At 42.5% G+C, this 16,251-nt stretch overlaps 3 protein-coding genes across 4 annotated transcripts; 1 reads left to right on the forward strand and 2 right to left on the reverse strand.

The window, feature by feature from the left end:
- Nucleotides 1-2,479: 2,479 nt before the first annotated feature.
- On the forward strand, nucleotides 2,480-4,157 carry LOC135652198 (salt tolerance receptor-like cytoplasmic kinase 1). The gene is made up of 2 exons (XM_065172986.1): nucleotides 2,480-3,031; nucleotides 3,129-4,157. Exons 1-2 carry the CDS (start codon nucleotides 2,599-2,601, stop codon nucleotides 3,806-3,808), a joined length of 1,113 nt encoding a protein of 370 aa, XP_065029058.1. The 5' UTR covers nucleotides 2,480-2,598; the 3' UTR covers nucleotides 3,809-4,157.
- A 2,814-nt stretch (nucleotides 4,158-6,971) lies between these two features.
- Nucleotides 6,972-8,691, reverse strand: LOC135652729 (cytochrome P450 89A2-like). Its single transcript, XM_065173919.1, has one exon. The coding sequence runs from the start codon at nucleotides 8,626-8,628 to the stop codon at nucleotides 7,093-7,095; it is 1,536 nt and encodes a 511-aa protein (XP_065029991.1). The 5' UTR covers nucleotides 8,629-8,691; the 3' UTR covers nucleotides 6,972-7,092.
- A 1,614-nt stretch (nucleotides 8,692-10,305) lies between these two features.
- Nucleotides 10,306-15,418, reverse strand: LOC135653385 (UPF0496 protein 4-like). Of its 2 annotated transcripts, XR_010502406.1 has the most exons (4): nucleotides 15,004-15,418; nucleotides 12,268-13,391; nucleotides 11,372-11,416; nucleotides 10,306-10,831 (listed from the first exon to the last, which is right to left on the reverse strand). XR_010502406.1 is itself a non-coding variant. In XM_065175310.1 (2 exons), the coding sequence occupies exon 2, from the start codon at nucleotides 13,373-13,375 to the stop codon at nucleotides 12,278-12,280; it is 1,098 nt and encodes a 365-aa protein (XP_065031382.1). In that variant the 5' UTR covers nucleotides 13,376-13,391; nucleotides 15,004-15,417; the 3' UTR covers nucleotides 12,085-12,277. The 2 variants fall into 2 exon arrangements, 1 of the variants encoding a protein (XP_065031382.1); XM_065175310.1 differs by lacking the exons at nucleotides 10,306-10,831; nucleotides 11,372-11,416 and having other exon boundaries at nucleotides 12,085-13,391; nucleotides 15,004-15,417.
- Between the last annotated feature and the right edge of the window lie 833 nt (nucleotides 15,419-16,251).

A 16,251-nucleotide genomic window follows, 5' to 3' on the forward strand; every position in this document is an offset into this window, starting at 1 on the left:
TTTCTACATGCCCTAATTTGCCTTACTTCACCTTAATTAGTGATTTGGGCTCAATAGGCCCAATTTGTCCAAGCCGGGCTGGACCCAACAGTAAGAAGCTACTGAAGAAAGGCTTTGGAGCAGGGAGTAAAACATGGGTACAAGCTAGCTAGCTATTCAAGAGGGGATGAAGAAGGCTTTGTAACACTGTTGATAGTAGAATCAGATTCAATAACTATTATTGATTTCTTAGATAATATTATTACATAACGCCTTTTGAAGTATTTCTTCTTTAATTAAAAACATTGTATTCCTTGACTCATATATGACATGAAGGTAATCGTCGAACCAATTGATTTACCAGGAATTCATGAACTCGATAGGAGATTTTACCTGTTGATCTACATTCGTGGACTGTATGTGATGAGATCTGATATCATTATTTTATTGACTGACACGAAACGACTATTCGATTATAAAAAGAGCACACCTTTCACGTTGGAAGGAGGTAGATGACAAATTTCTGTCGTTCCACTAAAACTACTATAAACAAATATTTCATGGAAAAAGTACTACCGCCGGTCTTCACCTCCTCGGTTTTCCCCCTCCTCCTCGTTGGTCGCAACCACGTGTGGAGGCGACCTGTGATGGAGACACGTGTAGTTATCTTTCTTTCCTCAAGCGTCGGTGTTAGTGATGGGATATAAAGAGATATAAAATTTTATATAAAAATTAATATTAATATATAACGTAACGAAAGTAAATGAAATCATAATCAAGTAGAATATCAAGATATACGTAAAAAATCCCTTCGATGTGAATGATAAAAATCATGGGACAAACTAGAGATAATCCACTAGTCACAATAATGAATATACAACTCTCAATCTCTTGCCTAAAACCCTAGCAACAACCGTAAGAGAATAACTGGGACATAAGGATCATATCTAAATCCTCCATAATTCTCCCTAAGTAATTATAATAAAAATCTATTATAGATCTGATCTAACCTGAGATGAAAGCACTGTTAGATGATTGAGAACGATCTCTCTGTATTGTCCTTATTTTCTTCCATTTCTTTCTCTGGATTTCTATCTTTCTTGCCACCCATAGCCCCCTAATATGAAGTAGAGTTAGATTAAGTGAGGAGATGGATTATGGGCTGTTCAAGTCTACTATGAGCTGAAACTGTAGGCTGCCAGCCCAACATTTAGGACCTGGAGCGATTGCTGCATGCCACCGGGCCCAACCTGCATATATTGCAAGATTCAAAACCTAAAGTGTTTGGGATTCGACATTTTCCGACACCAATCAGAGACAAGTGTAAGATAAGAGCTTGATTGACTCTAAATCGACTCCCGAATCCGATAATAAGAATCTTCGTGTTAATCTCCATTAACACGAACACTAAATTAGGTTGGTTGTCATGCATCTTGTTTAACGCTTACTGATATTAGACTGAAGCAATCAACACATTTGTTCTATCTGGTATGTCTCCTCTTGTTGCAGGGCACCAGCTAGACAACAGCAGAGAGAGAGAAAGAGAGAGAGAGATGGAAGGTCCTTGTTTGTCTGGTATGTCTCCTCTTGTTCCAGGGCACCAGCTAAACGGCAGAGAGAGAGAGAGAGAGAGAGAGAAAGATGGGAGGTCCTTGTTTGCTTCATCTTTGCTTTGGCCAAAAGACTTGTTGGGTCGATTCACTTGCAAGAAACTTGACGCGAGAGAGAGAGAGAGAGCTTCTCATGAACGGCTTCAGCAGTTGCCAAAGTTGTGTTCTACACCTAAAAAAAGTTCACCTTTCATCAACCTGGATCGGTGACTGACAAGCATGGCTCTACCACTGCAACATGCACTCACAGTGGGCAGCAATGGCAAGGTTAAGACGTCCTTTTGATCCTCATCTAAAGAAAGCGTGCATTTGTAAGACATATATGCGAAGCTGTGGTTGTGTGTGTTGAGATGCATGCATATGTGAGAAGAAGCTTACGCAACTTACGTCAACCTTTCGTTCGCATGCACTCATAACTGTATTACACACCTATATTGGACTCAATCTAGACACAATGTCAATTACAAACCCAATTTTGGCACCCATGTCCCCCTCAATACGAGCTATACGATTCACTCTGACCAAAATCATCAAAAGCTTAAGTCATTGTAAAATGAGAGAGAGAGAGAGTTTGTGTGTGTGTTAGAAGCTGACAACGCCTGCTATACTCATATATAGATATATCCTTCCATCATCGTCGTTATCTATTTCCATACAAAACAATCCATCTTTTCCAGATTCGTTGGTGGGAGCTCTGTGCACAACGCTTGCAACACGAAGCACATTAAGTCCGTCTGCTGGTCGCCACCAACCGTGGCGTCCTACGAGTACTCGCACATTATACCGCAATAACTACCCGCAAGCAAAACCCTCTCTCCTCTATCCAGACACAGATCAGTAGGTATTAATGCAAAGGGTAAATAAATGCTCCTTCTCTTTTTCCCGCTGAATCCAACTCCAAAGCTCCAAATTCCATTGAGCTCTCCATGCCGGCGCTATAAAATCCCGCCGCTGTCCATCACACTCTCTTTGACAGTCCCCCTAAAGAGCCACACGACACCTTCCAGTAATGGATCTCCCCTTAATTATAGGCCTTCTCTCTGCCGCCTTACTCTTCCCTTTAGCTCTCGTTTCCTTCGCCTACATCAGGTTGATCTGCAGGCGCAACGCACCCTCTCGCGGCGGCCGCGAGAGCCCGACCGACCCGGAGCTGGGCAAGGAGCCTGAGGCGGCCAAGGGCGATGGCGACGTCGCCCTTCGCCGGTTCCGGTGGGCGGAGGTCGAGTCGCTCACTGGCAACTTCGCTCCCGCCGCCGTGATCGGCGAGGGCGGCTTCAGCACCGTCTACCTCGCTTGTCTCGCCCCCGACGCGTCCCCGGCTGCCTTCAAGCTCCAACGCCCCAGCGAGCGCCTCCACCGCGCCTTCCGACAGGAGCTCGACGTTCTCATCCGTCTCCGTCACCCCTACATCGTCCGGCTTCTTGGCTACTGCGACGACCGCGGTACGTCCCCGTCCCACCTTGATTCCTCCGTCACCGCCCAATCTTTCGGTGGTCCTTAACTGTTTGTGTTTTTGCTTCCCCGCCGACTAAAACGCAGAAGGAGGAGTTCTGGTGTTCGAGTACGTACCGAACGGGAGTCTCCACGAGAAGCTTCATGGCGATGGTGGCGGCGCAGTGCTGCCGTGGGCGCGGCGTATGGCAATCGCCTACCAGCTCGCCCAGGCCCTCGACTATCTGCACGACGGATGCGATCTCCAGATCGTGCACGGAGACGTCAAGGCGTCGAATGTGCTCCTGGACGAGCGGCTCGAGCCCAAGCTGTGCGACTTCGGATCCACCCGGGTGGGCTTCTCCGCCGCGGTCCTGCCGCGGGCCGCTCACCCGATGCTAGGCTCGCCCGGCTACGTCGACCCGCACTACCTCCGGTCCGGCACGGTCTCCAAGAAGAACGACATCTACAGCTTCGGCGTGCTGCTCCTGGAGCTGATCACCGGCTCGGAGGCGTTCGACTCGGTGGCGGAGCGGATGCTGACGGCCGCGGTGGGCCCGGCGCTGCGGGACCCGTGTGCCAGGGCGGGGGAGCTCGTGGACCGCAGGCTGGCCAGGGCGTACGACGCGGCTGAGGTTGCCGCGGCGGCGTCGATGGCAGCGGCGTGCGTCGGGGACAACCCCAGCCTTCGGCCGTCCATGGCGGAGGTGGTGAGGCTCCTGGCCCAGGGGGCGTCATCCTCGATCTCCGCCGTCAGTTTGGCATCGGACGGCAAGGCGGATGTATAATCCCAAGTACTTTTCCAACCAATAATATTCAACCCGCTTCATCCACCAGACCTGTGATTGGTAGCCGCAGGCGGGCAGGATGACCTTCTTACTCGGCGTGACTTCGGTGACGGGTCAAGTTACGACCCCATTTGCGTCGCCATAAATGTGGCCGGTGGGTGGCGTAAGGAAGTAGTAATTGGGCGTGAAAGACCGTAGTATAATGTTTAGTAATACTTGAGATCGCGACTGCTCGCTCAATGGGCGACATAGGGACAGCTGTGCTTTTGCAAGGATGGAGGAAAGGTGTGTGTGCCGAATCGATCAATAGTATTATTATATGAGTGGTAAGGAAATAGTATTATTATTATTATTATTATTATTATTATTATTATTATTATCAGGAGCGGGACTGATGGCAGGGAATGGCACGCACATGGCGGAAGCAAGTCATTTGAATTCAAATTTTGGCGCTCGAGCGGACCATTTGGCTGATACCTTAACATTCGACGCGCACATGCACATGCACCTGAGCATGGGAAGAAGAGCCACTGCAGGTGGGATACACGTGCGGACGCAGCTTTTAGACCTGCGCAGCCACGCCGTGTCAGCAGTTATATGTTGTCGAGGAAAATATTCACTATAAAAAAAAGAAGTAAATTTCTTTTTAATACAAAGGAAAAGTCACAAACTGAAGAGAAAAATAATTATTTCTTTTTCTCCTGTGAGATAATATCAATGTTGCAAGGTCTTAGAAAACTTTTATCTCTCACCGTAGAGGTGTCAGCATAGTTTAATCGGATCTCGAATCAATAAGATCGTCCACGCAAACACTTGGAGAGTAGAAGTGTCGGGTCGGGTTGGGTTCGAGCCTCATCTCCCGAGGTTGATCTTCTCCTCTTGGCTAGTTGCTTGCTTTGTCGTCATCGAGTTTTTACAATTAGTGTCGAGTGTCGAGTGATTTTCTGACTCAACCCCTCTAAAATTTAAATTAGTGTCGAGTGAAATTGTAGGGGAGTTAAGTGCTTGAGATCTCTCTTTAACATTGGTCAGGGGTTGGCTTTTATGTTTAAATTAGTATCGAGTGAAGTTTAAATTAGTCTTACAATATTAACACTTGAAAAATAAAATCAAATCGGTTCCACCCTCTTTAATCAAAATGCTCTTGTAGATCTACTGAGGTTCATTTTTCTTTAGTAGTTCAAGGGTTAAAAGAAGCAAACAGTTTACTTGATTATCATTATAAACATTATTTACCTTTTATTTTATTACAAAGCCAAACTTTTCTTATTTTTAAAAATAATAATAATAACTTTTAGCCTTGTCTCCAGTTTAATTTTTTTGCTAATCTTACCACAGACAAGCTCCAAGTTCTTGGTATTGACCCTCTTTCAGTTTGCCTAAAACTTTGCTTCACTTACTTATTTTTTCACTATGAGTATGCTTTAGCATTTTGGAATTCTTTACGATCCATTTAACTGCATTGCTTCTTGGTCAGATAGTGATTGATTATTTAAGAATGAGAAAAGTTGTTTGAGTATTCCTGTTTTCATCGAGACTTCAACTGTTATATCCTTTCGGCTTCTATGGTAAGCAGCTCGTAATAACATTATTTCAACTCCTTCATTATCTCTCTCTCTGTAATATAGTCTTGGCTATAACTATCATGAATACTGCATCTATCATTGCTGAGGATTATACGGCGATACATCTAACTTCTAATTATATCGGAAAAAAATCCTAACACCGATTGGTTCAAACTCAGATTGTGATGGTTCTTAAAACCATCTTGAGGATGGAAGCTCTGGTTATGTTATTAGAAGATCTAATAATTTTAAGATAATTATATGTTTCCTCATATAGTTAAGTATGATTAATATTTCGATCTTTATACTTTAAATAATAGCATTCGAGTCCCTATATTTATCAAAAGTAGCATTCGAGTTTCTATACTTACAAAGTTAAAATATTTAATATTTATTCTTCTTACGTTGTTAACTTTATTAACGGAAAAAATCATCTCGCTTCTGCACACACGACCATCGCCTCTCTTGCACCTCTTGTCATCGTCACACCGGACCCAACTCGCATGCTGCACTTGCTTGCCCATCGCTCGCACGCCACACAATTGGGTGTGTTTGCTGTGGTGTCGGAGCATATGAACTTTTGCCAACATAGACAGGAGAGGACCTTGCTTGATGCTTTTTGCCAACAAATGCCACTATGAATCCTCTACTATTGATATGGAAAGCAAAGAAATAGTAGTCTAGTTGGTATTGGTGTTGACGATGAGGGGGGAGATCTCGTTGACTTTGGGGTGGAAGATGACGAGCTGAGAGTCGCAGGAGGATAAGGAGAGGTGACTATTGCAAGGGGATAGCTGCAGGCTCTAATCGAGGAGGAACGAGTCGCGACTGGAGAATGGTATATGAGCGACGACGATGAGTGGTGGTCAAGTGATGCAGGAGCGGTGCAAGTCGAGCTGAGTGCAGTGGCGAAGTGGCAAAAAGTAGGTAGAGGAAGAGAAATCGATTAAAATAAGAAGTGGATATAAATTTAATAATTTTAAAAAATAAATAAAATTATTTTTTATCCCTTTCATTTGTGTTTTTTTTTTTCACGTGACAACAAGTACGATTTTTTTCCATCAACGAAGTTAATGATACAAAAAATTTAGGATTAAATATTTTACGTAAGTGTAGGGATCCAATATTACTTTTTAAAATATAGGGATCGGGATACTAATCATAGTTAACTATAGAGATAATATATAATTTCCCTGATAATTTTTATATTTTAGATGTAGATTTCTAAAGAATAGAAACATTCTATGTTATGAAGCTGCTATAATTTTAGAATAACTTAAAAGCAACTAAACATAAGGAAATTCAACGATTCATTATAGAAGTTGATTCTTAAGTCTTTGTGGATATACTTATGAACGAACCTCCGGTGAAACTGAAGCATCTCAAACATCATTAGTAGCATTTTATTTATAACTCACTCTTTGGAGTATTTTACTATTAAGCACATTTATTACGAAGGCAATAAGATAGCTAATTGATTGATAAGTTTTGTTAGATCAAATACGACCACTGTTAATTAGAATAATGCTATTTTATCATAGCTCTTTTGTCTTGTCAGCCCTCATAATTAAGAACTACTTGTATGTATTAGGCTGATGTGGCAATAAATTTATTTTTTATTTTGAAAAAAAAAAGAAGAAAAAAAGCTTCCACGAAGCGACTGAAAACAGCAAGAGAAAGCCCCCACAATATGCAGTGGTAATGGCAACGCAGTGGCGATCAGTACTTGTTCTTCTTCCTAGGAAGCAACCGAGCGCGCAGTGGATGCTTCATGACCACGGTGAACTCCGTCTTCTCGCTCAAATCCACCTCTTCCCCCGCCACTGGTTTCCACTCGAACTCCTTCACCAAGTTGGCCACGAAGTACTCGAGGTGCAGCATCGCCAGCCCCAGCCCCGCGCAGACCCTCCTCCCCACCCCGAACGGCATCATCTTGATCTCCCTGCTCCCCGTCACGTCCACCCCATGCCCGGCGCCGCCCTCCAAGAACCGCTCCGGCTTGAACTCCAGTGGCTCCTCCCACACCCCCTCATCCCATCCCATCTCCGCCACCATGAAGTTCACCGTCGCGCCCTTCGGTATGTCGTACCCCGCGAGCGTCACTTCCTCCGACACCGCGTGCGGCAGCACGAAGTGCGCCGGCGGGTGCCGCCGCAGCCCCTCCATCACCACCGCCTTCAGATACGGCATCCTGTGGAGATCCTCCTCCCTGACCTCCTCGGATTCGCTCCCCGCGACGGCCACGACCTCCTGCCACAGCCTCTCTTGCACCTCCGGGTGCCTCACCAGCTCCGCCATGATCCATTGCAGTGCGGTCGAGGTCGTGTCCGTGCCCGCGTTCATGAACTCCGAGCACAAGCCGACCAGCTCGTCGTCGGTGAGCTTCCTCCCTCCTTCCTCCGCGATCTCGACATCCAGGAGCGAGTCCACGTAGGAGTGGACGAACCTCTCGTTGCCGTCTTGCTTCGTCATCTTATGCTCTCTGCGAGCGCGTATCAATGGGAGAAACCTATCCTTTTGCCTCTGTCGCAGCTCGAGGACGGTGTTCCACTTGCGGCGCAATAGGTACTTGCCTATCCGCGGCAGGAAAGCGAAGGCGTTGAGCTGACTGCTAAAGAGGAGAAGGTCACGAGTGGCCACCTCAATCGCCGTGACCGCTTCCTCGTCCAGCTTCTCGCCGAAACACATCAGGACGAGCAAGCAAAACATGGAGAACTGGAAGGTCTCCATGACCACGACGCCGGCTGCCTCGCGGTCAGCCTCAGCTCGGAGCTTGGAGGTCAGCACGCCGAGGACCCACGCGCGCGCTCCCGCGAACAGCTTCGTGCGGGAGGGGTGGAGCGTCTCGGAGACGAGGTTGCGGCGGAGGAGGCGCCAGACGGGGCCGTAGGAGGCGGTGGTGATGTTGTGCCGGTCGTTGCTGAGGAACCGGGAGGCCGGGAGCGGGGTGGGCCGGTCGGCGAAGGCGGCGCCGTGCTCGACAAGGGCCTTGTGGGCGAGGTGAGGGTCCGACACGAAGATGGAGGTGCGGGAGGCGATGCGGAGGGTGACGATGGGGCCGTATCGGGGGCGGAGGTCGCGAAGGACGGCCTCAATGTCGGTGAGCGAGTGGTTGAGCCACAGCAGGTTGCCGAGGAGGGGGACGGCGGGGGGGCCAGGCGGGAGGCGCCGCTTGCATTTGTTTGGCTTGAGGAGGAAGGCGAGGGCGACGCATAGGGAAAGGGAGAGGGAGAGGAGGACCCAAGTAGTCTCCATGATTAATGTTGTGTTCTCACGGCTAATAGCTTGAATTCTTGTGGTGTGGGTGATTGAGAGGAGGTGACGCATGTATATACGGGAGGTTTCTTGCGGAGGAGTTTACGGGTCGAATGGAACTCTTCTCCGGTCGGGTGAGTCGTCACGGTTGACGTCCACGGGCTTGTCTTTTATGGAAGCGGAAGCAGAACCCGTCATGCTTCACGTTCAGACCATCATCTCGAGGAAAGCTTCCCATTCGAAGCTTCCATGCTTAACGAGGGAAGAAAGGCGAGAGGAATGTGAACGTGGGATCTAATCGACGTAACGGAACGTTAAAGGTTGGCACTTTAATAATGGCGATAAAGACTTGGTGACATTAGCTACCTCATATGACGCCTCACGTCTCCGTTGACCTGTCAACACCTAGTCAACGCGGATCGGAACGTCGACCAAGACACATTAACACCCTGCTCAGGCTCGATCCCTCACGCCATGCCAACATCGATGTCACAGAAGTACGATCCTGCTCCCTACGGGCAGACGCATCAGGCAACGGTAACCCTTACTATAAAAACCCTCGCGCTTCGAGAAAAAGAGGGAGGAGAACACCACAGATAAAAAACCCCATGTGACTATTCACTAACTTGATCGTCGGAGGGGTCAGGCCAAGCTCCCCCGACCCGACCTGTGTGCAGGTGCGAAGACGGAGGCCTCCCACTAAACGCCCAAGCGAGGAGTTCCATCCCGGAGGAAGTAACGACCCCGTCTCGATCGGACCATCGTAATCGACCACCTCAATGGTCTAAAGGACCGCCCCGGGAAGATCCCCCATCATCCGGGTCCGAACCAAGCCGCGTCGGCCCCGAAGCAACGGCTTAAAGTTGTTTACACCAACACTTACTATAATGCAACACAGATCTAATAGACGAAATCCGTAATCCAAGATAACTCAATCTAGTTTAGCTCAACTCCGCTCAGCAGGTCGAAGAATACTACTTGGCTCGGTTCGAACGAGTATACGTCGGTAGGCATGTGAATCATGCCACAACATGGACGAAGAAATATTTCCATAGATACGCAACAGTTAAATCCAAAAGAGAAAGATTAATTTCCGAACAAAGAATATTCTTAAAATTATAAAAATGATTTAGTGAGAAACCAAAATGATTTATATTTTCTATCCGGTAAAAATTTATTTATTTATTTTAAATATTATTACTTTATATTTATTTGCATGATTATATTGTTATTTATTATATATTTGGGTCATATGAAAAATTTTGTTTATTTACTTATTAATTTAAATAAAAAATATGCATTTATTTTTTAATAAATATTTAAATTATTAGAATGATAAATTTGTCATGTGAAACATAATTTTTTTTATAATTTTACCAAACAAATACTTACGTCGATACATACTTACAATATAATTTTCATCTATTGTTTCGATTTATTCAAACGATAACTCAAACTACATAATTTACATTGGGGATGTAAAACATAGTAAATATATCTATATTCAATATCCATCCAAGATTTTCTAACGGCATACAAATGTTAAAAAAAAAAAATTGTCATCTAAAAAAAATTGTCTTTTTATTTATTTTTTATTTTTTTAACGTTTAAATAATTTAATTTCACAAATCACAAACATGTCTATCATACTTATATGATTGATCGAACAAGTTCTTAGTTATTTTGACAATGCTATCTTAAACTCTTTATATATCACCTAAAATCCAATCTGAACTCATATCCACCGTACAAACAATCAATCCGGATTGCATAGCACAAACCAGACAACCAACAGAAATGGCCAGACTAACTAGTGTTTGTAGGGCCTACAGAACCTTTCAAGTCATATTCTAAGCCACATTTCCACAATGTGAAACCCACCATCTCTGACCAAAGAACAGCAGAAGCTCTTCTAGAGAACCGGGGATAAGATCCATTATTAGTCCTCGTGAAAATAATGGTTTTTAGACCATGTAATGCTCGAGGGCTCCATCTAGACTTTGACTGACATGAAGAATGTCACCCAAGCCAAACAAGTCAATAGCTTCATAAGGTTGACATATACCTTTCATGAGAAGTCTTGACGTTGTACTGCATGAGAGGCTCCTGATTCATGCATCGGTTCCTCGATGAAGAGGCATGAGATCAATGCAAACCCAACAGGCTTCACAGGAACAACCAAGGCAAGCATCATTTGGTTTGACTGGAACCAAGAAGGAAAAAGAGAAACGACATCAAGAGAGATGTATAGTCAATCATTCATAGCTTAACGCATTCATTGTAACTAAAACAATGATATGATGCAAGAGAGTAAGCATTTGCTTGTCAGAAAATGAAGTATAATAAAGAAGGTAATGGGCAGAATAATACCAAGGAAACAAGAATTAGACGGATGGTAAAACATTTAGGCAGAAATCATTAGGAGAATCTGCTGCGTTAAATGTTACTCTTTACCGTAGTTCCGCATTTAGGATGAAGCAGCTAATGACAGAAAATTAAATGTTACTGTTTACCATAGTTCCGCATTTAGGATGAAGCAGCTAATGACAGAAAATTAATGTCACGAGGACCAAAATTCCTAAGATATAACCCATAAATGGTACTCATAAGTCAGCTAGATGTCATCTAGACCTTATTATCTGAAAACGATTCCAGCACAACGCCGATACAAGGAACAAGCAAAAAATGATTAACATCAAGTTGTTAACATGGCATCAAGTGAGATTTATATGAATTACCATACCTGTGTCCTGACCAACAAATCATACAAGGCTGCCTTCATGAGCATCTGCAAAAGCATTCAGTTTCATCAGTAGGTGGTTAACTAAAAAAATCCAAGAGGTCTCAGGAATAATCTTAATAACCTACATTCTATCACAACATATTCATGATATCCTACTAAAAAATGATTCAAGCAAACTGCAGGCTTCTTCACTAACTGCTGTCTTAGTATGTCAAAAAACATTACTCAAGATTGAGTTTGAAGGCAATCTTTTGCCAATACTATTTGATTAAGCAAGAAACTCAGTTACATCACATGTATCAAACAAATAAGACATCCAACATTAGGAACCTTGAACTTTTAAGTTCAAACTGGAAAAGAAAAAACAGATGTCCATGCCACAAGCAGTTCCATCAATGATCAAATTTCAGCAAGGATCTCATGGATCATCAGCCCTCAATTATCAGTAACACAGTTCTGCTTGACCATGATTTAATGCCAGAAAGGCATGAAGAATGATGGATGCATAGATAGGTTTGGTGATGTCACTGGTATGAAGATGATCGATACCATCTAATCAGCTAAGTTAAAATCAAGAAAGACAACTAAGATAATGGTATGAGAGATCATCTAAGCAAACACAAATACATTTGTGATTCTGTTGCACTTATAGCATCGAATATTTTTAAAAAATCACACATTTGGAGACAACATCTTGAAGGTTCTGGCAGATATGCATACAACAGATTGCAGCTTTATAACTTTCTAGAATACAATTTTGGATACATACACAGCTGAGAAATAGACTTTGAAGCTTATCCATGTACATAATATTATCCAGTGACATTTTCAGGATCTGGAAAACACAAGCATCACAATAAAATTCATAAGAGCAATCAACCACCTCACAGCCTCACCTCTTCAATGCTACTGCTTTTTGGATATACTGGATGCCCTAAGATTACAAAGTAAGGCATCACGTCCAGTTAGTAAAATGTGAAAAAAGTCATTTACTTGTTTTGACAGAGAATCTAGCTCACGGCCAAACACCTCTCCTCCATCGGTCAAATGTGTCATGCATTCTTGCAGCCTTCGTCTCTTTTCAGGGTCAGCATACTCCTTTGGTGAGTTCGACTCATCCTTCTTAACATCCATGCTTAGCTGTGCTGGTTCTTCCACATAATCAATTCTGTTAGTTAAGGAACGGAACATCAGAGCACTCATTTTGAGTGCTTTTATTTCTTTTAGCATCATTACTTTTCCACCCAGCAACTGTCTTCTAATTTCCTCATTCAAGAAAGCTTGCAAATTGTTGAATGCCTCGAGCCATAAGAACTCATCGACAATATGCAAGTCCATCAAGGGCTTTGAGCAGCCTGTCAGTGCTGTTATGATGATACTGCAAGTGAATAGAGTCATGACCTCAACTCCATAAAAGGCTCTCATTAGCACCCTCCCTTTGGCAGAATATTTTATCTTTGGCAAACAAAGGGTGTCATGAAGGATCTGCAAGATAGCATGACACTTTTCTAGCTTAGGACTCGAAGAGTTAGCCTGCTTCAGCCAATCATCAAGAGATACATGAGCTCTTCTCAATTGTTCAGATGAAGGAAAACTAGATGAGATATCCAGGATGCGCAGCACATATCGAAGCAAAAGCTGGCCTTGATCTAATCGGGTAAGCTCAGCACTTAATGCATTGCAAATGTCAAGCATCTTCAAACTGTTCTCAAAGTATTCTTGAATCCATCTCTCATCCCAGTCAGAAACAGGGAATTGAAGTTCCATTATTAATGTTTTAATGTCGGCGTGGACATCCGATAATGATTTAACAGCATGTTTTATCCAAGATAAAGAAAAGACATCTGAGATTACTTCTGCGTGGAGTTTTCTCATTTTTTCTGCAAGGTTTCGCTCGAAATGACTCAGTAAAGCAAGAAGCTTCGATGAGCCTTTGTGACCAGTAACCCGAGAATGATTTCCAAAGTGCAATAAGATGCACAGTCCATCATGTGGTCGGCTCATATTTTTAATTATTGAACTGCCAAAAGAAAGAAACTAATTTTAAAACAAATGCAATAAGTTAAAATTATAAAGAAAGCACAAAGTATAGAAATACTTCTTTGACTTTCTTTCAATAAACAATTTTAACAGCTAAGATATCTAAGCAAATGACCAGTGAGCTGAAAGGTCAAGAAGAAAGCAACATAAATATTATCACTCATATGTCTTGAAGTTTCCTAGAACTAATCTACATCAATTTTAGCACAACCTGGTTTGGCTTGTTATTTCTCACAAGTTGCATTAATTTATGATGCGTAAAAGAAACAAAGAAACTTGTCAAGCTTAGTTGATAATACTCGAATACAAGCATACAAAGTGGAAACCTCCAAAAATTCTGCTTCCTAACATAATAAGTAAAAAAGTACTATTTTACAATAAGTCAACTGGCAGAATATGCATCCATGAAACAAAAAGAGTCATGGTAATGACTGATGAGTAAATACATAACCTCTCTACAGGCCAGGAATTCCCCAGTGTTGTTTAAACAGGAACTGGCCACACCACTATAGACTGTAGAGGGTTAAGTTTCGTTCAATACTAAATGTTCTGCAAACTTGTTTTGAGGGTCTAAGATTCGTATGCGAGCTACTGCAACAATAATGATAACCCATGACTTTGACAACTGCTGCAAGATCTTGTCATATAAAACAGGCTCGAAGGGGAAACCTGGTTAAGCTATCAAACAGGGCTTGTACACTCACGCTAATCATCAAACTAAACCTAATCTTGTGGTCATCTTGCAGGTCTAAACTGGTCCAGACTTCAGCCTTAGTCTCACAGTCCAATAGCAACCATTCATTAATCTAGTATCTAACATATAACCAAACCAAGAAATGAACCAGTACAGAACACATCTTGGTAAAATTAGAGACACTGCATATGCTTCACAATCTTCATGCATGATAGACAAGATTTGAGAAAGAAGGTAAAATTCCACAATAACAAGCTTTCTTCTACTACTATATAGGCTCCTTTCCTACTTACATAATTTCGATAAAATTTGACCAAATTGTAATTTGCATGACAGAAGTGGAAGGCAATTGAGGAACACAAACAACCCAATACATATTCATGTTGTGCAGATGGTTTTGATGAATCATTCATTTAGATTGAAAGACTCGTATAAAAGACAAGTCAGTGCCCATTGGTTTTCATTATTGCGTAACACAAGTTTATGCCAATTATCATAAAACAAGAAGTCAATCATCATAAACCCTAGTGTTGAGTGTGATAGATATCCACGATTCTCTCCTGTGATAGGTGACTCATCCCACCATTTACTTCTCCTGCTCTCTTCACAAAAAATGCAGCTATTACCAGCATAATCCAATTGCAATTTTACTAATAGCATTAAGCACGACCAGGATGTCAACAAGAGGCAAGTGTTAAGAACAAGTTAGTGGCAAACTACTGTTATACCCGCGTTCTACAACACGGATTGCTGCAAAGACGAAGATACGAAACAAGACAACATCGAACGATTTAATCACCAAGAAAGGAGCATGACACTAATCATAAAAGGGGCACGAAATCAGGAAGTGACAAATCAATCATGGGGAGACAAGCATAACACTAGAAACTTGCGGTACCTTCTCTCTATCTATCTAGATCACGAGGTATGTAGTAATATCAGGGGAAATTATGGTCAAGGGGGTAAAAATCAACCCCGCAGTTCAGCAGGTAACTCCTGAAAAAAGGCGTGGAGACAGAGAGCGGGAAGCCGACGACACCAAGCACTGGCATCTCGATCTTTATAGAGGCCGATCGCGCGTTTCCGTTCAGGTACACAGGAACCATAGGTCCTCAGAAGAACACGACTTTGAACGAATCAAAATCCAGAACCCCGCGTGCAAGAAAGATTCAACGAGGAAAGTAAACGACGACGAGCCTTCAAAGAGATGAGATCGAGGAGACGAAGCAACACGAGAGAGAGAGAGAGTCCCGAGGAGGGAAAGAAGGGAAAGAGGAGGAAAGCAAAGCGTGAAGTGCGAGGAAAGCCCGAGTCGACCAAGTAAACGCCTATCGCCTTATGATGTCATGAGCTGTTAAACATGAGGCTCATCATCATCATCTGACGGTGGTGTTTTTTTATTGAATTTTTTAATATATATCCCTCATAAGCAAGTGGTTTTCATATTTATTTGTAATTGTAATTACATATATATATATATATATATCCTCTCAAACCTAAAAACTTGAAGTCACTGTATATAGTAAATTAACTGCTAATTCATGATTTTTTTAGAATTTAAACTACTGATAATAATAGTATATTAAAGTTTATGTTATTTTTATCTATTCCGAGACATTCGATAAAATTAAAGAACAATATTGAATGAGATTTCTGAAAAGATTATTTTATTTTATTTTTTTTAGTTGTTATTTTGTGAGCTATTTTGTCTATTTAGTTGTTATTTTTTGGCCTAAAACAGTGACTTTTGGATCGTTAGTTCAGTAAGGTTTTACTGATCCTTTGGGTTGAGATAATGTACAGTAAGCTATTTCATAGTATGTGTGTTGATGTTGATGAAGTAAAAAGCTTCTCTTTTATCATTTTTCTTTTGTTTTTTTTCTTTGCATGCGTGATTTGCTACTGTTCTTATTGTCCATCTCCTTATTCTTTATCTTTTTTATATTTTTAATCAAGAAAATAAAAAATAATGTGAAGCATGAACATTGGACATCATGTAAAGTGATAATTGTGCATATATGAAATGCACCATTTTTGAATTTTTTCCAAAAATAATGTGTCATAAACCAAATTTTATACATATATTGTTGTCCTATTTAGAAGTTCAAATATGAAAAAACATTATATGGGCTCCACTATAATTTCT

The sequence above is a fragment of the Musa acuminata genome, chromosome BXJ3-11, assembly GCF_036884655.1.
Source record: "Musa acuminata AAA Group cultivar baxijiao chromosome BXJ3-11, Cavendish_Baxijiao_AAA, whole genome shotgun sequence".
Taxonomy (NCBI): Eukaryota; Viridiplantae; Streptophyta; class Magnoliopsida; order Zingiberales; family Musaceae; genus Musa; species Musa acuminata.

Coding starts and splice junctions, on each gene's coding strand:
- LOC135652198 (XM_065172986.1), top strand. CDS start 2,599: ATGGATCTCCCCTTAATTATAGGCCTTCTCTCTGCCGCCTTACTCTTC. Junction 3,032..3,128: donor TGGCTACTGCGACGACCGCG/GTACGTCCCCGT, acceptor ACTAAAACGCAG/AAGGAGGAGTTCTGGTGTTC.
- LOC135653385 (XM_065175310.1), bottom strand. CDS start 13,375: ATGAGCCGACCACATGATGGACTGTGCATCTTATTGCACTTTGGAAAT.
- LOC135652729 (XM_065173919.1), bottom strand. CDS start 8,628: ATGGAGACTACTTGGGTCCTCCTCTCCCTCTCCCTTTCCCTATGCGTC.